The following is a 25,749-nucleotide window of genomic DNA, read 5'->3' as shown; positions in this document are numbered from 1 at the left end:
GGCTTTCATCTTCATTATCAATGAAATAGCCACTTGTTAACTTCTTATTTTATGTCTCCTAGATTGACAAACATTGCAAAACGAAGGGACACACCCTGGAGCAGAGGAGTTAAAGATACCATTGGGGCATGAAGAATTATGAAAGGTACAGACTGAGTAAACAGTAAGAATCTACTCACCTTATCAAACATGAATAAAACCAAAAGACAGATTTAATATAAGGGGCGATAAATTCAGAGGGCATGTGAGGGGGACCTTTTCACCCAGAGTGTTGTGTACCTGGAATTAGACTGCCTGAGAGAGTGGTGAAGGCAGCGTTGTGGACAGCATTAAAAATAGACTCGCCAAGCACTTGAATCATCTATAGATAGACGGGATTATTACAAGCCCTGTTGGTCCGTATGCACAAAATGGCCATGAGCATGATGAACCAAATGGCTCTGATTCTATTGTAAGTACCCTTTTACACATTAGAATTCCTGCTGATAAGTACCCTTTCCTTCCAGCCACTGAAGCACTTTACAAAATTTTGTCCAAAGAAATAGTCATTAGTGTACCACCCAACTGCTTTTAAGCCTATACAAACCACATCAGGTAGTTTATTTTCACTAAAACTCCTTACAGCCAAGTCAAAATGGTTCAGTCTTGAGACAGCCATGGCCTTCCCTTACAAATATACCACTGATTATATATTGCCTTTCCAATAACTTACACTCTTCCTCAATTTTGTTAGCCACCAATATTATTCCTGTAACTCAGCTGTTGATCTTTTACTCTCTTTGGGATCACAGTATAATCAGAAAGGATAAGAAAAGGATAGACAACAGCCTAGGATATATTTCACCAGGCCTAGCAATTTTGTTTTTTAATGCTTCTTAAAAATATTTTATTATTGCTATTATCATTTGCCTTCCTTAACTTTATGCTTCATAACCTTTCTCCTTAACCTCTATATCTATCTCATCCCATCTTCTCTGAGGGCACAATGAAGAATTTTGAATCATATTCTGTCCTCTTCTTTTTCTGTAATAGATTTTCTTTCTTAATTTATACTCTTGCCTTATTTACATCCATAAAACAACTTTCATGCTCTGGCCAATATCTTTTTATGCTACCTCTCTAATCCTGCACCTTTTATATCTCTCTAGACTATCTACCACATTGAACTTTTGGCATTCGATAGAAATGTTACTTTATTTAATTAGTGATATTCTGCATGCTCCTCAAAATCCAATGAGGCTGTGATTAGCAAATCTCACCTTTTTACATTTATGCACTTGTTTTGACCATTTGCCATTTATTCCTGGAATGACATCCACTGAGTGTACTTTGTCCTCATGTGACTACCTCTAGCTTACTTCTACGAACTACATCAATCATATAGCAATGTTTTCGCCATTTATGGTTAAGTGAGGGTAAAAGATTACTCTACACCAGGTCACATCATGGTCCATATGGAATGACAATGGACTAAGAAGATTTTAGCATTGGACAGGGGGTTTAAAACACATAACACATCAAAGGAAACCCAAGTGCATTCCAAAAGAATCTTTGGATAACAATTAGCTTTAATCTAAGAAGACTTTGAGTCATCAGGACCAATTACACTGCTCATGTCTCATGCTGAAGCGGGCCAACTTTTGGCAAAAGTTTGAACTCCATTTGGCACAGATTCGTTTTACTGGCGGAGCCCTCGGAGCGAGCATTTCTAAAGCTTTCAAATTCATTCTATTTTCTTTGATTCAAGCTAAACCTTGATATTCTGTTCAAAGTAACTGTAGCAAAATCGATCAAGCCAATTTTGTTCATCCATAGGAAACTAGCTCCACTTAACATAATAGCAATATTAGCTCACTTCAAACGTATTACTTCCTGCTTTATGCTAAAGTACAGGCAACACTTACAGCTGTTCTCCCTTTGATTATTCCCTCAGATTCTGTGAGAGCAAGAACATTACAGTGGATTCATAAATCCTTTTGTTTTCATTTTCATTTATACGTAATAACTAAGGAAAAAACCTACGGTGAGAGGGAAAAGGTTTAAAAGGGATCTGAGCACAGGTGGTCTGTATCTGCAACTAGCTGGCAGGTACAGTAACAACATTTAAAAGATATTTGGATAGGGACATAAATATGAAGATTGAGAGGGATATTGGCCGAATATGGGCAAATGGGACAGGATGGGCGTATTGGTCAGCATGGATGAATTGGGCTATGTCAATGCCGTATGACTCTGTGACTCCAAATACAACACATAAATGATTATTACATCTTTTTCATTGCCTTTTTCTAAAGCATCAGGAGCACTCTGCTTTCTAAGAATAGCTCACAGGTCTCTATAGAAGAGGTGTTGATTGTGTTCTCTAATAGTCTGTAAGGAAATGGGATTTAAAATGGTCACGTTGATATTTAATATGGAATGTGCTCACGATCTGTAATAACCTCGAGGAGTGTTGAAACCTTCCTCCAGGGCTCACACTGAAGGTGTAGAACACAACTTACTCAATCATTTTAAACATTAACAACATGTTCCCCTTTCCCCTTCTCCAATGGCTCTTGCCGGAGACCCCCACCTCTTTGTTGTTTCAACTCACATCCCATTAAACCTAGACTGAGTCAGCTGACCATCTTAGCTTTTCAGAAATCCTTGGAAAGTGGGGGATATCTTGCCAATTTAATTACCGATCTTGGCTGGGCATTCACTGTCTATTTTGTTGTCTACCTTAATACTTCATTCCTATAAGCAAATAGAGAAATTTGTAATGGTTATAATCATGTCATATAGAACTACTTAAAATATTGTTACGTGAGGAAAAATAGCAAAAAAAAAAGTCAAATTTTAAAGCCAAGGCCTCATTTATTCCCAAAATGGCATCAAATCCCTAGTGGCTTTGAGTAAATTTAAGTAGTAATGAGATCTTAGGAATAGCTGGACTTCGAGATAAAAACACAGATATTCTTGCAGCACACACAAAATGTTGGAGGAACTCAGCAGGCCAGGCAGCATCTATGCAAAACAGCAAACAGAAAGGTTATTTGCATAGATGCTACCTGGCCTGCTGAGTTCCTTCAGCATTTTGTGTGTGTGTGTGTGTGTGTGTGTGTGTGTGTGTGTGTGTGTGTTGCTCCGCTTTCCAGCATCTGCAGATTTCCCTGTGTTCAAACATATTCTTGCCCGGTGTACAATATTTTATTTATTTTTAAAACATATACCCTTGTTTCCCCATCACAAAGCTGCACATAGCAAAATTTCAATCAAAACCAACTGAATTTAGTTCACAACAGGAATTCTGCAGATGCTCCCAGTGGCCACACATTTTAATTCCACATCCCGTTCCCATTCTGACATGCCTATCCACGGCCTCCTCTACTGTAAAGACGAAGCCACACTCAGGTTGGAGGAACAACACCTTATATTCCATCTGGGTAGCCTCCAACCTGATGGCATGAACATTGACTTCTCTAACTTCCGCTAAGGCCCCACCTCCCCCTCGTACCCCATTTGTTACTTATTTTTATACACACATTCTTTCTCTCACTCTCCTTTTTCTCTCTCTGTCCCTCTGAATATACCTCTTACCCATCCTCTGGGTCCCCCCCCTTGTCTTTCTTCCCAGACCTCCTGTCCCATGATCCTCTCGTATCCCCTTTTGCCTATCATCTGTCCAGCTCTTGGCTCCATCCCTCCCCCTCCTGTCTTCTCCTATCATTTTGGATCTCCCCCTCCCCCTCCAACTTTCAAATCCCTTACTCACTCTTCCTTCTGTTAGTCCTGACGAAGCGTCTCAGCCTGAAACGTCAACTGTACCTCTTCCTACAGATGCTGCCTGGCCTGCTGCGTTCACCAGCAACTTTGATGTGTGTTGCTTGAATTTAGTTCAACACAGTTGATTTTTATCATTCTCTCCATTTTATTCCTACTCTCCTGAAGGCAATTTATGCGGAAATAAAGTTCAACAGATGACAAGATAGTGGCGCTGTTATAGTCAATGTCAATCCTACGATGATATCCATTAGCTATAGGCAGGAGACATTTGGAGGACAATCAGCTGGATGAGCCCCGATTAATTTGCTTTTCCACTCAACCTTGGGAACTCAAAGCCCAGTTGAAAGATATATGGGACGAGTTATCAGAGGAAGATGTAAAAATGTTTACAGTTTCAATATTTAAAAGACATTTGAACAGATAGGAAATGCTGAGGGAAGGATATGAATAAGTGCAGGGAAATGGGAAACTCAGAGCGGCAACTTGGCCGGCACGGACAAGTTGGGCTGTTTCCACACTGTTTAACACTCCACCCAGCCTCACCTTCTTTTCATCCAGCAAGGCATCTGAGCAGAAATCATGAACTGACCCCAATTCCTCTGATCTGTGAGGTCTGGGGACATAGCACATCATACACTGAGCAGTTAAAAGCTTCAGGTTATAAATTTATAATATGTAGAAACTTACAAAAATTCCATTTGAGTGCTTTTCATTGTGACCATTAATCAGAGCAACTACTTGTTTTTGCATCAGCAATAGAGAAATAAACTCTGTATGAGATTATGAAATTTTAATCTAAGTGCATTTTGTCCCATAAATAATGTTAATAATTCATGATTAATTATTATAACTATAATCAAATTCATTTTGTTCTGACTGTGATAATTTGCGGACTAAAATAGGGAAGGTGAAATTTTACCACCATTCAACCGCTGGCCATGAATATAGTCTCAGTACTTTTTTAAAACATAAAGCATGAATTTACTGATAATCTAACCCTCTAATCCCAGTTTAAACTACTATTTATAGAAAAGGTTGCATCGATTTAAAAAAGGTCAACCTTCAGTTCATATAATCATGATTGACATTGTACTACAATAAGAAAGCAAGCACGATATTCTTCAACTCTTACAACATGCTTCAGTATCCACCCACAATCCAAAAACAAACCACGTAGTGGGTTAACTGGTCATTGTAAATTGCCCTGTGATTAGATAGGGTTAAATTGGTGGTCTGATGGATGGCACAGGGCTGGAATTAAGGGTTATGGGGAAATGGCAGGAGGTGGACCTGAGTTTCTTAGTCAGACATCCAAGGTACTTTTGAACGGTGGAGTAGGCTCACCAGGCCAGATGGACTGTATCTCTAAATAAATAAATATATTAAGCTGATGTGTTAGTTTATAGGGTAAAATCTTTCCATATGATTTAAAGAGTGGGCAATTCTCTTGATAACTACCCCACATTTGTGTCCAACGAATGCTGCCAAAAACATGTAGGTTAGTCAGTTCTTCACTTCAGCAGGATAGAGTTAGAGTTTTGCTGCACAGAAACAAGTCCTTTGGCCCACCACATCTATGCAGGCCATCATGCCTATCTATACTAACCTTACTTCAGAGCATAAGAACATTAAAAATAGGAGCAGGAGTAGGTCATCTGGCCTTTTAATCCATTTCTTGCCGATTAAAAGAACCGAGGAAGATTGAAAACATCGAGGTGAGTGCAGAAGGCGAGCAGGTGGTCAGTGCCATTTACCAGCCTCTTACTCGCTGTTGCCGGAGGAAGGCGTCTGCATGGTGACAGTCTCTCTTTCTCCCTCTCTCTCTCTCCCTCCCTCCCTCCCTCCCTCCCTCCTGTCAGAGGATGGTACAGGAGTTCTGGGTCTTGGGCAATGTTTAATTGACACAGTTTGTGAAGTGGACTCTGTAGTTCATGTTATGCCAGGTTTCTGTTCGCTCCTTTTTTTTTGCTATCTTGCGTGATTTTGAATCAGGGTGGCCTGCAAGTAATGAGCTGAACTGAATATGCCTGGACTCTTTCGATTTTGTGCTTTATATTCTGTGTTTTTTTTCTGTTGCCGTTTTGCTCACGGGTGGGGGAGGATTTGATATTTATTCTTTGAACGGGTTACATGGTGCTCTTTGTTTCGTGGCTGTCTGTGAGGAAGATGAATCTCAGGTTGTATACTGCATACATATAAATGTACTTTGAATCTTTGAAATCCATTGCCGCCATTTCTTCCATATTCCTCTTCAGCTTGCTCATTCAGGTGCCTCTTAAATATCGTTTCTGCTCCAAACTCCTCTGACAGCTCATTCCAAATGCCATCTACTCTTTATGTGAGAACATTTACCCCATAGACGCCTTTTAAACTTCCTCCCTCTCACCTTAAACCAATGCCCTCTCGCAACAGTTATGGGACATAGATGCTGGCTATCAGCCCTATCTATGCCTCCCAAAATTTAATATCCCTCTGTCATGTCATTGCTCAGCCTCATTTGCTCCACAGAAAGCAAACACAGTCTATCCAATCTCTCTTTACAACTCAAGCACTCCAGTCCAGGTAAGATCCTCATGATCCCTCTCGAATCAACACCCTCCCTATTCACGTGTGGCAACCAAACATGACATCCTTCCCCTTGCACTAAAAACCCTAGAACAACAATTTCAAAACTAAATGAAACACTGTGAACACAGTACAGGTATGTATGTAAATCTTTTGTTTACTTATCTGTCATATTTAAAATAATAAAATAGCTCTTTATCAGGATGAAAGAAATAACTAATTTGTGTTCGTATACGATGCTTTTTGTTTCTTCTAGACTTCTTGAAGCATACCACAGTGAAGGAATTATTTTTTTAAAAAGCAGTAGCAAATAGCAGGTAGGCAAAATCTGGCTACCAATCTGTGCAAACAGATAATCAGAGCTCCATTTCGACATGTCGGTCCATGGCCTCCTTTTGCGCCAAGATGAGGCCACCCTCAAGGTGGAGGAGCAACATCTTATATTCCGCCTGGGTAGCCTCTGACCTGGTGGCATGAACATCGATTTCTCCTTCCGGTAAATAAAATTTTTCCTCCAGCTCCTCTCTTCTTCTATTCCCCACACTAGCCTCCTATTTCTTCGCTGGATACCCTCCCTCCTTCCTTTTCCTCAATGGTCCACTCTCCTCTCCTGTCAGATTCCTTCTTCTCCAACCCTTGACCTTTCCCACCCACCAGGCTTCACCTATCGCCTTCCAGCTATCTCTCTTCCTCCACCTTTTTATTCTGGCATCTTCCCCCTTCCTTCCCAGTCCTAAAGAAAGGTCTCAGCCCGAAACGTCAACTGTTTACTCTTTGCCATTGATGCTGCCTGACCTGCTGAGCTCCTCCAGCATTTTGGGTGTGTTGCTTTGGATTTCCAGCATCTGCAGACTATCTCATGCTTAAGATAATCAGAGCTGTTGTAGTTGATTAAACATTGAGTGGGAAAACTGGGTGAATTCCACCATTCTTTCTGAAATGTCTATCTGATTAGCCAGACAATAAGTCAGTAGTTCTCATGTGGAAAGGGACTATGATGGGGAAAGGGGAAAGTGTTGTACTAGCAAAAGTACAAAACCTTGCTCTTGGTGTACCACAGTTTTAGCATAGATTAAGGTTCAAATCCAGGACTAAACTCTCAATCTACTAACACTGAGGTTGGAATACTACCAATCAGCCAAGTGACTATTTAAGAACAGACAACAGGTAACAAAATACAAATGATATCCGCATATTTGGTAAAAGAAAATACTTTTGAAGGTGCTGAAATAGGGTGCCAACTGGGGAGTTTTAATAGCTAGAAGATGCATAACATTTCTGCCTCAGCAGGTTTGGGGAAATAAGGAGGCTTGATTAGGATGAACAGAAGTATATACAATGTTGTGCAGTGGTATTAAGGGTTGCAGACATGAATAAGGTTAAAGGAGCTGTAAACAACAGTTTTTTTATGCAATGCATTGGGGATAGGAAGCCATCTTAAGTGGCAATACATGCTGCAAAATGCTCAACTTTTTTTTAATCATCTTTGGGAATGGTTTTGCCTCTTTTTTTAAAGCATTCTAGGATAATAGTACCAATATCTGATCCTTAGCTACACCATTTGGCTTTCATAAGAGTGGATTCAAAGCCCGGACTTCATTTGAAGTTACCAGAAAGGCTTTCATTGTAGAGAGAATCGCAATGTTCCGAAGTGATCTGTTTTTTGTTCCTCTGCACAGTGGGTGTCTGACGGTTTTCTTTCTTTTTGGGTTTTTTTGTTTTCCACCAGGTTCAAGAACAGTTATTACCCCTCAACCATCAGGCTCTTGAACAAAAGGGGATAACTACATTTGTTCTATTTCTTGTGTTCCCACAACGGGAGGTTTCACGATAAGGACCCTAGCTTGTTATTTCATTCTCTCGTTATTTATTTACATTGGCATTTGCACACTTTGTTGTTTATTGATCCTGTTTACAGTTACTGTCCTATAGATCTGCGGAGTATGCCTGCCGGAAGAAGAATCTCAGGGTTGTATGTGGTGACATGTATGCACCCTGATAATAAATTTTACTTTGAACTTTGTGGCTGCCTGTAAGGAGATAAATCTCAAGGCTGTATGATGTATACATGCTTTGATAATAGAGGTACTTCGAACTTTTTGTCTCAATCTTCTCACAGTGGAAAACCAGAGCAAAATCAGTATACCTAGTACCAGAAACCACCTTTTTCAGAGGCAGATGCACTGCTTACTTTGGTCCATGTGGGCATGTCCCAGGTGCTATTTTTAATCCATTATGTGCAGCTAAATTCATCCAGAGCAGACAACTGGAATAAAATAGACTACAACTTTCCTACATAAAGAAAGTTAGGCTGTACCTTTCTTCCTCATTGGTATTCAGAGATCAAGTTACCACAAGCACCAGCTAAGGAGAGATTTGGCCAAGGTGCATTGCCTTAAAATATTTGCTCATGGTGTTCCCACGCTGAACAGTTGGGTAAGGAGCTGAAAGAATGCCCACAATTGCTGAACAACATTCCAGTCCAATTCAGCTCCTCCAGGGCACTGGGGAGAATTCATAAAAATAATTTATTAAGTAAGAACTGTCAATTTAGAATTGATCAATCTGTACCTGTTATCAAACTCTGTGACATTTTTAAGTTGACGCCTGTAGTTCTCAAGCAAAACCCATTCTGAACACATGACCAGTCTCTTCTCTGGGCGGTTGAGGAAGAAATGAAATCTGACACCTCCAGCATCCGTGAAACAAATATAACAATTAGGGAGATAGGTCGCATTCTTCACCAGCCAATCCACATTCAGCAAGGCATAATCATGCAGGTGTAGTGCAGCACCTGGAAAATAAACCCAATGACATTTCATGTAAACACTTCCAAGTCTAAAATAACCATCAAAAACAGTTAAACAGCAAGTTTCTGCATCATAACAACAGGAATTCTGCAGATGCTGGAAATTCAAGCAACACACATCAAAGTTGCTGGTGAACGCAGCAGGCCAGGCAGCATCTGTAGGAAGAGGTGCAGTTGATGTTTCAGGCCGAGACCCTTCGTCAGTGCTAACTGAAGGAAGAGTGAGTAAGGGATTTGAAAGTTGGAGGGGGAGGGGGAGATCCAAAATGATAGGAGAAGACAGGAGGGGGAGGGATGGAGCCAAGAGCTGGACAGGTGATTGGCAAAAGGGATACGAGAGGATCATGGGACAGGAGGTCCGGGAAGAAAGACAAGGAGGGGTGGGGGGGGGGGACCCAGAGGATGGGCAAAGGGTATATTCAGAGGGACAGAGGGAGAAAAAGGAGAGTGAGAGAAGGAATATGTGTATAAAAATAAGTAACAGATGGGGTACGAGGGGGAGGTGGGGCATTAGCGGAAGTTAGAGAAGTCGATGGTCATGCCATCAGGTTGGAGGCTACCCAGAGGGAATATAAGGTGTTGTTCCTCCAACCTGAGTGTGGCTTCATCTTTACAGCAGAGGAGGCCGTGGATAGACATGTCAGAATGGGAATGGGATGTGGAATTAAAATGTGTGGCCACTGGGAGATCATGCTTTCTCTGGCGGACAGAGCGTAGATGTTCAGCAAAGCGGTCTCCCAGTCTGCGTCGGGTCTCGCCAATATATAAAAGGCCACATCGGGAGCACCGTACGCAGTATATCACCCCAGCTGGCTCACAGGTGAAGTTTTGCCTCACCTGGAAGGACTGTTTGGGGCCCTGAATGGTGGTAAGGGAGGAAGTGTAAGGGCATGTGTAGCACTTGTTCCACTTACACGGACTAGTTTCTGCATCATAGTTGGTTAACACTGGTTTACCAAATCACTAACTACAGGGCTGTTCCAATACTCTCAGTTTAATTAGATGGAGATTTGATTCAAAAAAGCGCCTTAGAAACTAGGAATTGTACAGTCCAGTTTTGCTGGGCAACCTCAAAGCAGGACATGTGGAGAAATTCTCAAACTGAATCTCCTTATTTTCTGTTCCAGAAGTGATATTGTGATCTACAATTAATATTTATTTTAATAAAGAAATTTCATGAAGGAATGAGTAATTGCCCATGTCATTACTGAATTAATTATGACGATTCCTGATTAAAATTATCATATTATGACGACTCCTGATTAGAAAATAATAAAACATCTTAATGAGAATGTAGAGTGTATTGACTAAGGAAGCGCGAAGCACAGAATCAAATATCGCTGTGATGATTGTACATTCTAGTATCAATTGTTTGGCGACAATAAAGTATAAAGTATGCAAGCAAATGGGACAGCATGGGTCTGCGTAAGGCTGAAGGGCCTATATGTGTGCTGTATAACTCTATGAGTCTTTCAGCTGAGATTACAAACTGGAGCTGAATTTCTTGCGTATTCAGGAGCCACATTAGACTACCAGAAACACTTTGCTGGTATTTTTTTTCCCCATTCATTCCTTTACATTCGAAATATTCCAGTAAACTAAGGAATGAGTGAGGAATAACATGGTCCAATAAGCTTGTTGGTCCCTATAACTTTGATTGCATAATACTTAAATTAATAGATATTGAACATAGACTTTAATCATCATCTTGCATGGTCCTACATTTTAAAAAAGGCATTCAATATAATGATAAGCCACATAAACCAGCAGACGGTGGCAATTGTTGGAAGTAAATCATTCCTTTACCAGCAGACTACTTCAGGTAGTCGCATAACACTTTCATAGATAATCAATCCTGCACAAAGCCACACACATAAAATGCTAGAGGAATCCTGCGGGTCAGGCAGTATCTATGAAAATGAATAAACAGTCGACATTTCAGGCTGAGACCCTTCTTTGTTTTAAACAAGTGACTATTTAATATGCTTTTTAAAAGAATTTTTGAACACAGCATCAGTGGCTATATAGGATTCCCATTATCACTATCTTTGTCAGAATTTTCTGGAGTGACACCAGAGGCTTTTGCAGACCTGGGCAACCTCCTCCAGTTTGTCTGTGTAACAGTTTAATTCCCTTCTCGTGTCTTTTTTATTCTTTTTCAAGGTGGCCGGGGTCCCGTCGGAGTACATGAACTACAGCTGCAGCTCAAACTACGGCTGTTTGCGGACGGTGGGTTCTCGGTCTCGGAACTCGCCGAGCAGCCTGGCGTTTCAATACCTCTGGGTGCGGCCCGGTGTCGCTGACTGAAGCTTCGTGGGAGATTGAAGCATTGAGACGGCAGGCAGGTGCTGTACGCTGCTGTTAAAAGAAAGCCTCTGCACTCGAGCATTCTCTTTCTCTATGGTGAGTCTGAGCCTACTGGTCCTCGTGCCAGCGGAACTTGGACAAACAACACAGCAGACTGTAACATCAAAACGACGAGCTGCTGGTCTCCCCTCTCTTTGTGGCAGGAGCAACATATCCCTCTCCATCATTAGTGGGACAGAGAGCCTGTCTGAGGTGTTGAAGCGTTGGGATGGACAGTAGTGTTTAATGGACTCTCGATCATGGTGTCTGGGGGCTTTCCTGGTGCTTGCATGCTGGGTGGCGGGTGGGGGGTTGATGCTTTTGGCGCTGCTTGTAAATGGGGGGCTTTGGGGTTCTAATGTTTTCAGTCATTCATTCTTTGGGGTTTTTGAGGCTGGTCAAGGACTAGATCTGCAGCATGTTACCACCCACACTGGACCCTCTATGATTCACCTACCGACACAACCGATCGACAGATGACACAATAGCCACAGCTCGTCCCTCCACTTCTGGAGAAGAGGGATGCTTATGTGAGAATGCTGTTCTTGGTCTACAGTTCAGCATTCAACACCATAATTCCCTCCAGGCTCAACAAGAAGCTCAGACCTCAGCCTTCATCCTGCCTTGTTTAACTGGATCCTGGACTTCCTGTCAGATCACCGGTAGGTGGTAAGAATGGGCTCCCTCACCTCTGCCCCTCTGACCCTCAACACAGGTGCTCCTCAGGGCTGTGTCCTAAGCTCTCTCCTTTACTCTCTGTATACCCATGACTGTGTTGCCACCCACAGTTCCAATCTGCTAACAACACTACATTGACTGGCCTAATCTCAAATAATAGCGAGGCAGCCTACAGAGAAGAAGTCATCACCCTGACACAGTAGCAACAAGGAATCAACCTCGCCTTCAATGTCGCAAAAACAAAGGAGCTGGTTGTGGATTACAGGAGGAATGGAGGGAGGCTAACCCCTATTGACTTCAATGGATCTGGGGCTGAGAGGGTGAACAGTTTTAAGTTCCTCAGCATACACATCACCAAGGATCTCACGTGGTCTGTATATACCAGCTGTGCAGTGAATAAAGAACAACAGCACCTCTTTCACTTCAGACGATTGAAGAAGTTTGGTATGGGCCCCCAAATCCTAAGAACTTTCATAGGGGTGCAACTGAGAACATCCTGACTGAGTGCATCAGTGCCTGGTATGGGAACTGTACTTCCCTCAATTGCAGGACTCTGCAGAGCGAGGTGCAGACAGCCCAGCACATCTGTCGATGTGAACTTCCCACTATTCAGGACATCTATAAAGACAGATTCCATCTGAGAAATGGTACTGCAGCATAAAAGCCAGGACCAACAGGCTCCGGAACAGCTTCTTCCACCAGGCCATTAGACTGATGAACTCACGCTGATAACAATTGTGTTTCTATGTTACACTGACTGTCCTGTTGTGCATACTATTTATTACAAATTACTATAAATTGCACATTTAGACATACACGTAACTTAAAGATTTTTACTCATGTATGTGAAGGATGTAAGTAATAAAGTCAATTAAATTCAATTCAATTCTGCTTCATGGATGTTTGTGAAGAGTAAGGATTTCAGGTTGTACACCTATCCTCGTTATATGCGTCTTCAGACTATGCAGATTCACAGTTAAGCGAGGAACCTATTTATACCAACGTCTCGTTATATGCATCCAAAATTCACAGTTATGTGAGGAGCACTGCCTTCCCGCCAATACGAGTCATGTGCGCACGCTTCACAATTTCACTCTCGCCAGTCTCGCATTGGTTTTGGCAAGGTGTGGATGCGTGATCTTAAACTTCTGTTGGTTTTACCTACGGTGCAGTGATTTTGCGCTTGAAATATTTAACTATGCCTCCAAAGCGTCCAATTTCATGTCCTGGGCCATCAGCTGAGCGGCAGAGAACCACTTTAACACTTGAAAAAGAAGTTGGAAATTATAAATAGCGCGGCATCAGCTGAAGGTAACACAGCTCTTGGACGCTACTGCCAGGAACAGAATCTTGCCTTTAAAGTTCTTTTGTTGCTTGACAATACGCCAACCCATCCTAAACATTTGGACAGCATTCATCCTAACATAACAGTGCGTTTCCTGCCGCTTAACACAACATCGCTGATTCAACCACTCGACCAGTGTGATCCACATTCAAGGCGTACGTATTTTTTTACCACGAACTATCTCTCAGATGCTGCAAGCAACAGACGATTTCGAAAATCCCGGGAGTTTACCAACAGTGAGGGAATGGTGGAAGTCGGAACACTTGGCACAAATGGCGATGGACATGGACCCAAGTTTAGAACGGAGTCAGCATTTCAGTCGTTCCCTGCCGTCAACCCTTCTTCCCTACAAGCAAATTTATGCTGAAAAACAAAATGCTGCCAAACAAACAACCCTCACCACTTTATGCAAATCACTGTAATCTGCTGCTGCCGGCAGTTCTAAGAGTTTGTGAGTCTTCCTTCACCCCTTGCTGTGCTTGATATTATCCTGACGACCACAACCATCTCCCTTATCTGTGTAAAGCTGCCTGACACCAGAACAACCACTCATCTCCCAGAGCGAACACACCTACTGCTGTTGGTGAGTACTGTACACCAGAGGATATTAACTTTCTATGATTTATTACATTGAATATTACCTTAAATTGATTAAATATAATACAAATGTTGTCTTGTAGTACTGCTTTTGTGTCGTATTGGTATAGAAATGTGAATAAGTTACAGATAAAACATACTTAGGAAGCCCTCTGGAACGCACCCCTATTTTCTCCATTTGAATAATTATTCACATTATGCGTCAACTTTGAGGAACATATCCCTCTCATATAGCGAGGATAAGGTGCATACTGTATGCTTGTAAACTTCAAGAACTACTCACTATAGTGGCAGCAGAAAGTAATCGCAGAGGCCTCTCAATCAACACCAAGAAGACAGAAAGCATGGTCATCTCCAGAAAGACAAACATCCTACAATGTGTGATCAAGATCGAAAATACAAACATCAAACAAGTCAACAAATTCAGACATCTTGGCAGCCTAATAACAAGTGATAGCAGGTGCGACACAGATATCAAATACAGAATAGCAATGGCGAAAGAAGCTTTCCAAAAAATGAAGACCATATTAACAGACAGAAAGATGAGAAGGTACACTAAAAACAGAATACTGCAGTGTTACATTTATTCTATCCTGACTTATGGAAGTGAATGCTGGACCATTTCCCCAGCAATGGAAAAGAGACTAGAAACAGCTGAATTATGGTTCTACAGGAGAATGTTAAAAATATCATGGACCACACACACATCAAATGAAAAAGTTCTCAAGCAGTTCGATCACTCATACCTACAATAAGAGAAAGACAACTCAGATTCCTGGGACATATCATGCGGAAAGATGAACTAGAAAAACTCATACTCTCCAGCAAGATCGAGGGGAGCAAACCTAGAGGAAGACCTCGGCTTATGTACATCAAAAGCATAGCCAGGTGGCTACACATCGAGGAAATGGAAGTCATCCAAAGAACGAGGGATAGATCTATATGGAAAACCATGGTCACCAACGCCCGCATCGGATATGGTACCTAGACAGACAGACATTCTGTATACATTCTCCAACATTAAATTGAACCGCAAAATTTACCTTTCAGTATTTTTTCTGACTCTTAAATGTTTTACAACATTTTCTCAACACAACAAGGTTTTGGATTTCATAACCAACAAACTTCAGATAAGACATGATATGTACAACCGCTCTTCCCTTCCCATCATCCTCAACATGGGTTCCCCCCAGGGCTGTGTGCTGAGCCCACTGCTGTACACTCTGCCTACACATGACTGCACGGCCAAACACCCAAGTAATCACATTGTCAAGTTCACTGATGGCTCCACAGTGGAGATGGCCTACAGAGAGGAAGTGGAAGAGCTCAAGGCCTGGTTCCAGGCAAATAACCTCTTCTTCAATGTCAACAAGACAAAAAGGATGGTTATCAACTTCAACAGAACTCACACCACCCCTCCAGGCCTCTAACCACCACTACTTTATCATTTCCTGTCAGTCACCTTATGTATAGACACTCCTGTGCCTGGTGTCAATTTATGGTCAGACGATTAATCTATGTATATAAGCTATCTTATATATTTATATTTATTGTGTTTTTGTATTATTATTATTGTATTCTTTATCTCATTGTGTTTTCTTTGTGCTGCATTGGATTGGGATTAACAATGATTTTGTTCTGCTTTACACTTGTGTACTGGAAATGACATTAAACAATTTTGAATCTTATTGGAAACATGCTTGAAGATTTGCATAAAATGCACCTCATTGTAAAGAATTCCTACCAGTGCATTCTGTTATTTCTTTCATCCTTTCGGGTGCTTAAAATGGGTTGAGCTAAAGCGTACGTCCCAAGAAAATGTCATACCCTGAAAGGTCTCGGCCTGAAAGGTCGACTGTACTTTTTTCCCATAGATATTGCCTGGCCTGCTGAGTTCCTCCAGCATTTTCTGTCTGGTACTTGGATTTCCAGCATCTGCAAATTTTCTCTTGTTTGTGATATGCTGCGGTCTTATTTTTATATCTACAGATACAAAACTAAGGATTCCATTCACCTTTTTCTTAAATGTTTAAATATAATTCCTGCTAGTGTCAGTTTATAGAAATTAGTTCCGGCATTTCAATTAAAATGAAATTATTGGAGATAATGTCTGTTTAGTTACAAAGTACAAACTCAAGCTCTATCATATAGTTATGAATCTGATTACGAATGGCAGCAGCAGGCCTATAATATTCTGCTGTAATGACAGGGAAAGTGAGCAGAGGTTCCTGTAGTTATGCAGCTTCACATCCTAGCTCAGTAACCAACTTGTCCAGCGGGAAACAGACTGCACCCATATCACCCATTTATTACAAAGCTTTTCCAGAGACCATGAACATTAGGATCAGCTTCAGCCCTGGCTAAGAGTGGCTAACCGGTAATCCGACCTGGGCTCTCCCATGTCTACAGGGCTCAGTATCACGAGGTTCAGTTCATTCGCATCGCATACAGCCGACTGCAGCAACTGCAAGCTTATTTCTGCGGCCACGAAAGCTGCAAGAACACCGAGCACAGTAAGTGTCAGTTAGACTGGCAGTGAATGGACAATCAAGTTATTTTCCACGTATCAGTTTTTAGTCGCAAATGCACTTTCTTTGACCATTTAAATGTTAATTGTTTAGCTGTTGAGTGCCTGTGTCAACCCTGACATGGAACATTTGATTTTGAAGCAATGAAGATTGATCTGGTTTCAGGATGTTATTTTACTAGTTTATATTGGATAGGCAAGCACAGAGACACACTACTGTGAACCTAAAAGCAATTTTTATATTTCCTTATGACACAGAAGAGGGCCAATCAGCCCATCAAGACTAATGTTGGCTCTAAAGGCAATCCTGTCAATCTGTGGCACGGTAGTGGTTAGCACAACGCTTTACAGTGCAGGCAACCTGGGTTCAATTCCCTCCACTGCCTGTAAGGAGTTTGTAAATTCTTCCTGTGACCACGTGGGTTTCTTCCAGGTGCTCTGGTTTCCTCGCACAGTCCAAAGACGTACCGGTTGGTAGGTTAATTGGTCATTGTAAATTGTCCCATGGTTAAGCTGAGGTTAAATTGGTGGGTTGCTAGGCAGCGTGGCTCGAAGGGTCAGAAAGGCCTACTCCATGCTGTATCTCAATAAACAAATAAGTTTCTTGTAATCAATTCTCTCCAACATGCCCATTAGTTCCCCTTCCCCAATTCACCTATCACGCACCTACCCTAGAGGATATTTACAGTGACCAAAAATTTACCCAACCTATGTCTGCATTTTGGTCAGGCGTCATGTTCAATTATACCGAAAAGACCATATCCCATTCTTTAGTACAATAGTGACACACCTAAGAACAACTGAAGTTGGAGGCCTCAGGGCTATCTGGTCTCTCAGTAACATCAAGGTCAATCAAATGCTGGCTGAATTCCATTCTCCTATCTATTCTACATAACCCTAACCCTCCTCCCGCTAATAGCCAAAAACAAGCCTTCAATATAGTCATGATTCAACCTCCAAAACAGCTTTTTTGTATATTCCATGAGATTTTTTCTTACATGGTAACATATTACAACACGTATTAATGATTGCCTTCAGAAATCCAAATACATCTTCAGATTCCTTTTGATTTAACCTGCTCATTACATCCTCAAAAGAATATGGTTAATTCTATCGCACACTATGTCCTTTTATTAAAATATGCATGATGCTTTAAGCACCTTGCTGCTACTTCCTTGATACTGTGTCCCTGGGCTCTCCTAATGTCAGATTTTAGGCTAGATGGCCTAAGGTTTCTTGATTTCTGTCTGCCTCCTTTCCTGAATAGAGAGAGATGTTGCATTTGTGGTTTTGCAATACATCTGGAATCTTTCCAGAACCTCAGGAATTTTGAAAGATCATAATCAATGCATCTCTCTGCAGCCACTTCCATTAAGATCCTAGGATGAGGACAGGAGGAGAAGATGGCTGCGCAACGCAGTGCGCACGACCACTCCGGTGAAATGATATCTATTTGTTAAATACAATTGTGCCGAATAAATTGTGCCATGCACAGTTCTGATTTGATGGAGACAGATATGAGAAGCACAGAGAAACATCTGGAGAAACTTCTGAAATGCCCGGTTCGCTGCCGCTGCTACTGTACAATCGAGAATCTCCAGAGGGAAGGCCCCAAATCCTCGGCTTTGCCTGCTGCTGGCGGCCGGGGTTGGGGTCGAAGCGCTTGGCAGAGGTGGTGCTCGGTGCTCGGTGTCGGAGAGCTGGTCGGAGGCTCGAAGTTTTTGGACGACTCAGAGTCGGACTGTGGTCGGGTGCTTCCAGGATGCTGCATCAGGAAGTTTGAGCCACTGGAAGTTCAGCAGGGAGAGTTTTCTTCCTTCTCTTGTCTGCGTGAGATGATGGGACTTTTGAGAGACTTTGAACTTTTTTTACTGTGCCCATGGCCTGTTCTTCATCAGGTTACGGTATTGCTTGCACTGTTATAACTATACGTTATAATTATGTGGTTTTTGTTAGTTTTTCAGTCTTGGTCTGTCTTGTGTTTCTGTGATATCACACCGGAGGAACATTGTATCATTTCTTAATGCATGCATTACTAAATGACAATAAAAGAGGTCTGCGTGTCCTCATAATCCGATCTAATCTTGTTCTGGGAACTTGAAAAGCCTTTAGTTCCTGCAGGTTTTCTGTTTTCTCCCCCTGCTATTGATAGTTTTTATTTCCTCCCTCTTTTCTGTTTTTGGATTTCCTATTATTAAGATGTCTTTAGTGCCTGTTTTGCTAATTCATCTGCAACACTCACAACACACTGATGGAACTCAGCAGGTCGGGCAGCATCCCTGGAAACGATCAGTCAACGTTTTGGGCCAGAACCCTTCATCAGGACTGAAGAGGGAAGGGGCAGAGGCCCTATAAAGAAGGTGGGGTGAGCGTGGGAAGGAGAAGGCTGGTAGGTTCCAGGTGAAAAACCAGTAAGAGGAAAGATAAAGGGGTGGGGGAGGGGAAGTTTCGGGTTTCACTGATGTAGAGGAGGCCGCACCGGGAGCACGGATGCAATAGATGACCCCAACAGACTCACAAGTGAAGTATTGCCTCACCTAGGGGACTGTTTGGGGACCTCAGCTAGAAGGACTGTTTGGGGACCTCACCTGGTAGGACTTTTTGGGGACTGTTTGCAAATTCATCTATTAGGGCTTCTACACATTACTTTCAAAACCACCACACTTCATCCTTTCACCATTGACCCCATTGCCCCATAATCTAAGGGGTAGCATTGTCATTTGGAACACAATATCCAGGTAAGCGTTCTCATGGTCTGTTCTTTATCAAATTATGGTATTGCTTTGCACTGCTATAACTATATGTTATAATTATGTGGTTTTGTCAGTGTTGGTCTTTGGTCTGTCTTGTTTTCTGTGATATCACTCCGGAGAAACATTGTATCATTTCTTAATGCATATATGCATTTCTAAATGACAATTAAAGAGGACTGAGTGTTCTCATAATCTAATCATTGCAATATCCAACATTTGAACTCCAGCTTAAAGTTCTTCTAGCTATGGACAATTACGAATGTAACCCCTGTGAATCATGTTCACCAGCTCACATGTAATTATAACCAAAGCACCTCACCTGCTCAATCCATTGCTTCAATTCATTGCTAAGATTTCCAACTGGATAATTATAATCTAGATTTTTCTACTAAAATAGCTTTAAGGTACGAATTTAGATCAAATTACAATCTGATGAGAAACCTATAAAGCTAATGTTTTAAGATTCACCAGCCAATCACTTTACTGCCTTCCTATAATGTCACACTGAGATCCTTTCTGCCCACCACCCCCAGCCCTCCATTTCTCAAGCTTGTATTTAGGTTGCTGCAACTGGTCAGTCATATCAGTTCAACACAGCATCTCTTTTCTACATTTCCCCAAATTTAACATCATCAGCGGATCAATTTGAGTGATAAGCAAACTGGAAAGGGTCTAATGTAGCTGGGAGAAAGGCTTTAATGTGTTCCATGACCAGCTCAAAGCATTTCATAATAATTGATGTTAACGCTACCAGACGATAGTCATTTCGGCAGGTTACTGTCACCCTCTTTGGCACTGGAGTGATGGTTGCCACCTTGAAAACCGAGGGAACAATGAATTGTTCCAGAGAGACGTTGAATATATCTATCAGCTGGGCTGCGTGGTCTTTCAGAACTCGACCTGGTATAGTATCAGGCCCCACAACTTTGCGTGGGTTGAACCTGGTCAGGGTCTTCAGCCAGATAGAGTGTCTGCTCCCCTGGGGGGGTGGGGGGGGGGGAGGAGTGCCTTCCTCACCAGCACTTTGTTCTTCACATCAAACCGCAGTGAACTCACCATGAAATTTCCCTATTGGCACTATATTTCTTTTAGTCACCTATATTCGTTATTTCAATTCATAAATCAAGTCAGAATAACTGATGCCAACAATAAGTCAAACAGGTTATCAATGATGGGTAGTTCAACGAACTTCTAGTGGGACCAGAGAAAATCACATTTTAAGGTATTAAAGATGTGGCTGAAAATTTCTTTGGCAACTACAGAACACTAAACTATGTACAGTTGATCGACAGCATACTTCAAGCACACAAAACTATGAAGTGCAACATGTCACTAAAGATTCATTTTTTGCATTCACATTTAGACTTCTTCCCTGCCAATCTTGATGCTTTCAATGACGAACATGGTGAAAGGTTTCACCAGGACATTGCAGTCATGGAGAAATGGTATCAGGGCAACTGGAATCCACCAACACTGGACAACTGGTGGGCACTTAAGCGAGAAGTCTCAGGCACTGAATAGATATGAAAATCATTAACAAAACATTTTAGTTTAGTTGATCTATTGCAAAGCCTCAGCATTGTTATGCAATAAAAGTTAATTTCTTGATTCTCCAAATTCCAACATGAAACCTTGTGTTCATCTTCAAGCGACCTTTCATAAACAAAAAAAAGTCTGAGGAAGCAACAGTTTTGAAAAAAATTTGTTGTCCATTATTACTTTCAGCTATCTCCTCTGCTACCCCAAACTGCTCAGGACAGACTACCAGCTAGCTTGTAATTCAACTTCATTACATCTGTTTAGCTCCAGAGGAGGGAAGTCCTGCAACACACCCAATACCAACAACTACTCAACTTACTCTGCTGATGACCGAGACACACCAGGATTGTCACTTCCAAAACCAGCAAGTGGGCACCATGAACAAGGTGGGCTGTCTGATTATGTCCATTGAAATCACCTTCCAATGCCTGCTGACAATTATCCTTTTCTTTAGACTTGAAAGGTGTAAACAAGGCAAGTTCTCTGTTGCAGATCTATAATGGTGCTGGTTTAAACTGAAGCTACACTCATTGGAAAGGTAAATGCAAAATCTTGAAAGCCCCTTTCATACTTGAACTAAAAAGGCACATGGTTTGCTAATGCTGTAAGGGAGGCATAGAGCTGGAAGTCCCTCTGACCTACTGTCTGTGCCTAGAGCAATGCCAAAAGAAAACCAATCTTCTGGTGAAACTTCTGAAATGTCTGTTTCGCTGCCGCTGCTACTGTGTAATCCAGAATCTCCGGAGGGGAATGCCCCGAGTCCTCGGCTTTGCTTGTTGCTCGGCGGGCGGGGTCGAAGCGCTCGGCAGAGATGGTGCTCGGTGTCGGAGGCTCGAATTTTTCGGATGGACTCAGAGTCGGCAGTGGTCAGGTGCTTCCAGGGTGCTGCATCGGCAAGTTTGTGGCGCTGGAGGTTCATGGCAGGGAGAGTTTCTCCCTTCTACCGTCTGCGTGAGATGATGGGCTATCGGAACTTTGAGATTTTTTTTTACCATGCCCATGGTCTGCTCTTTATCAAATTACGGTATTGCTTTGCACTGTTGTAACTATATGTTAAAATTATGTGGTTTTTGTCAGTTTTAGTCTTGGTCTGTCTTGTGTTTCTGTGATATCATACTGGAGGAACGTTGTATCATTTCTTAATGCATGCATTACTAAATGACAATAAATGAGGACTGAGTGTCCTCATAATCAAATAATCTAATCTAATCCCTCCTGCTCGCACACGATCTGCATCCCTCCATTCTCAGCATATTCAAGTGCCCATCTATAAGCCTTGCACTCCACTACTATATCTGGCTGCCCCAATGTCTGGCAAGGGATAGGGAAGGGAAGGGACTGGACTCAACCATCAGGCTCTTGAACTAAAGGGGATAACTTCACTTGCCCCATCACTGAACTGTTCTCATAATCTCTGGACTCACTTTCAAGGACCTTTCATCTCATGTTCTTGATTATTCATTTATTATTACTTCTTTTTCTTTTGTATTTGCACATTGTTGTCTTTTGCATACAGGTTGTCCACCTTGTTGGGTGCGGTCCTTCATTGATTCTATTATGGTTATTGGATTTACTGAGCGTGCCTGCAACAAAACAAATTTCAGTGTTGTATTTGGTGACAAGTATGTACTTTGATAATAAATTTACTTTGAACTTTGAACAGCACGCCATTTCCTCAGTGCCACACTGGTGTGCTTTTATTACAAATACAACTTAAAGCTTAGAGTACAATCAGTAGTAGGCAAATTATTAGAAGGTATTCTAAGGGCCTGGATATATAAGTATTTGGATAGACAGGGATAGTCAACGTGCCATTGTGCACGGTAGGTTCTGTCTAACCAATCTCAGGGAGTTTTTCAAGGAAGTTACCTAGAAACTTGACAGTGGATGTTGTCTACATAAACTGTGGCAAGGCCTTTGACAAGGTTCCTCATGGGAGGTTGGTGAAGAAGGTTCTGTTATTAGGCATTCGAGATGAGGTAATAAACATGGATTAGACATTGGATTCACGGGAGAAGCTAGAGCGTGGTTGTAGATGGTTGCCTCTTTGACTGCAGGCCTGTGACCAGTGGTGTGCCATAGGGATGATAATATGATAAACTGGAAATCTGTGGATGACACAAAGTTCACAGGAGTAGTGGACAATGAGGATCTGGGAATACAGATCCATAATTCTTTAAAAATGGTGACATAGGTAGATAGGGTCTAGAGAAAACTTTTGGCACATTGACCTTCATAAATGAATGTATTGAGTAGAGGAGTTGATGTTATGTTGAAGTTGTATAAGACGTCGGTGAGGCCTAACTTAAGAGTATTGGTTGCAATTTTGGTCACCTACCTGCAGGACAGAGGTTAATATAATTGAAAGAGTGCAGAGAAAACTTATAAGGACGTTGCCAGGACTTGAGGAGCTGAGTTATTGGGAAAGGTTGAACAGGTTAGGATTTTATTTCCTAGAGCATAGAAGAATGAGGGAAATTTGATAGAGGCTAACAACATTAAGAGAGGTACAGACAGGGTAAATGCAAGCAGGTATTTTCCACTGAGGTTGGGTGAGACTAGAACTAGAGGTCATGGGTTAACGGTGAAAGGTGAAATATTTAAGGGGAACATGAGGAGGAAGTTCTTCGCTCAGAGGGTGGTGATGTATGGACCAAACTGCCAGTGAAAGTGATGGATATGGGTTTGATTTCAACATTTAAGAGAAATTTGGACAGGATATGTATGGCGGGCTAAAGCCAGGTGTAAGTCCTTTGGATTAGGCAAATGATAGTTTGGCATGTTTCTGCACTGTTATGTTCTACAACATGACTCTACAGGGGTAAAGCAGTCTTAACGTAATGATGTAGGGCCTCAACAAGACCATACAGTTTTCATCTCCTAATCCAGTGAAATTAAAATTGCCATGGGGGAATGCAGGAAAGATATGATGGCAGAATATAGTATTAAAGGTAAGACCCTTGGCAGTGTGGAGGATCAGAGGGATCTTGAGGTCCGAGTCCAAAGGACATTCAAAGCAACTGTGCAGGTTGACTCTGTGGTTAAGAATGCATACAGTGTATTGGCTTTCATCAATTATGGAACTGAATTTAGGAGCCAAGAGGTAATGTTGCAGCTATATAGGACCCTGGTCAGACCCCACTTGGAGTACTGTGCTCAGTTCAGGTTGCCTCACTACGGGAAGGATGTGGAAGCCATAGAAAGGGTGCAGAGGAGATTTACAAGGATTGGGGAGCATGCCTTTTGAGAATAGGTTGAGTGAACTCGGCCTTTTCTCCTTGGAGCAACGGAGGATGAGAGGTGACCTGATAGAGGTGTATAAGATGATGAGAGGCATTGATCGTACAGATAGTCAGAGGCTTTTTCCCAGGGCTGAGATAGTTGCCACAAGAGGACAGAGGTTTAAGGTGCTCGGGAGTAGGTACAGAGGAGATGTCAGGGGTAAGTTTTTTACTCAGAGAGTGGTGAGTGTGTGAAATGGGCTGCCGGCAACGGTGGTGGAGTTGGATATGATAGGGTCTTTTAAGAGACATTTAGATAGGTACGTGGAGCTTAGTAAAATAGAGGGCTATAGGTAAGCCTATTAATTTCTAAGGTAGGGACATGTTCGGCACAACTTTGTAGGCCGAAGGGCCTGTATTGTGCTGTAGGTTTTCTATGTTTCTAAAGATTCACTGGAGTTGTTCCAGAGATAGCAGTATGTTGTATGAAGAAATATCAAGTAGATTGCAACTGTATTTTGAATAATGAGAACAAATTACCTCAGACTTAAAACTTTTCTCAAGAGTATAGTAGGCTAAATGATGTTTCCTTTGACTGAGGAAGAATGTTTTCACTCAAAGACTGGTGAACCTTTAGAATTCTCTGTTCTGAAGGGCAGTGGAGATTTGATCATTGTGTTCATTCAAAACAGGGATTGTTGGATTTATGGATATGAAAGAAAACAAGAGATATGGTGATAGTATCGGAAAAAGGAGCCAAGGTTAGAAGATCCACCAAAATCCTAATGAATGCATTCCTGTCTGATGAAGGGCCAGATAATTATTCCTGGTTCTATCACTCTGAATCAGAAAGAATTGCCGATGTTATAATGACAACACCTACTCAAAGGATCATTTGAGGACTAAATCATTTAGAAGTGCTCTACTAATACAGGCTGCTTATTTCAAGAGGTTAAAAATCTGGAAGACTACTTTCCTATTTGAAAAACACTAAATGAAACCCTGTGGAGACTGTTTCACTTAAGAAACATTTTAAAATACATTTGTTTACTTTTGCATGTAAATATTGTATTTCAGTTGGCTATCAGGTATGTCAATCTCTTGGATCTGGACCATTTCTAATACTACTAAGTCATTGATTTGGAGTTTTGGCAAGTACTGTTCTCAAGGCTCTGTCTTTGAAGATTGTTAACTCTGAAATGGCTGAAGATGCAGTTCTGGAAACCTGTCTTTTCAGAACGAAAAAACAACCAGTCAGTTTCATACTTTATACTTCATACTTTATTGTCACCAAACAATTGATACTAGAACGTACAATCATCACAGCGATATCTGATTCTGTACTTGCCGCTCCCTGGATTACAAATCGATAATAAATATTAAAAATTTAAATTATAAATCATAAATAGAAAATAGAAAAATGGAAAGTAAGGTAGTGCAAAAAAACTGAGAGGCAGGTCCGGATATTTGGAGGGTTCAACCTAATATCCTAGTGTTAGGAATATAAATAATGAAGCACAATAATGAGGCATAATTCCATGGATATATTAGATATTCATTTAAAAGCTGTGAAGTTATCTTGTGTTTACAAACTTCATGGACAA

The 25,749-nt window shown here is 41.6% G+C and overlaps 1 protein-coding gene across 2 annotated transcripts in view; it reads right to left on the bottom strand.

Annotated features, from left to right (window-relative positions):
• The window catches only part of ada2a (adenosine deaminase 2a), a 71,655-nt gene that overhangs the window by 35,380 nt on the left and 10,526 nt on the right, over positions 1–25,749 (bottom strand). For both annotated transcript variants that reach the window (XM_072267669.1, XM_072267670.1), the window contains exon 2: positions 8,902–9,124. In XM_072267669.1, coding sequence (XP_072123770.1) covers positions 8,902–9,124 — 223 coding nt within the window. The remainder of the gene's footprint in view (positions 1–8,901; positions 9,125–25,749) is intronic.

The sequence above is a fragment of the Mobula birostris genome, chromosome 9 (genome assembly GCF_030028105.1).
Source record: "Mobula birostris isolate sMobBir1 chromosome 9, sMobBir1.hap1, whole genome shotgun sequence".
NCBI lineage: Eukaryota > Metazoa > Chordata > Chondrichthyes > Myliobatiformes > Myliobatidae > Mobula > Mobula birostris.
This window is presented reverse-complemented; position numbering and strand designations above follow the sequence as displayed.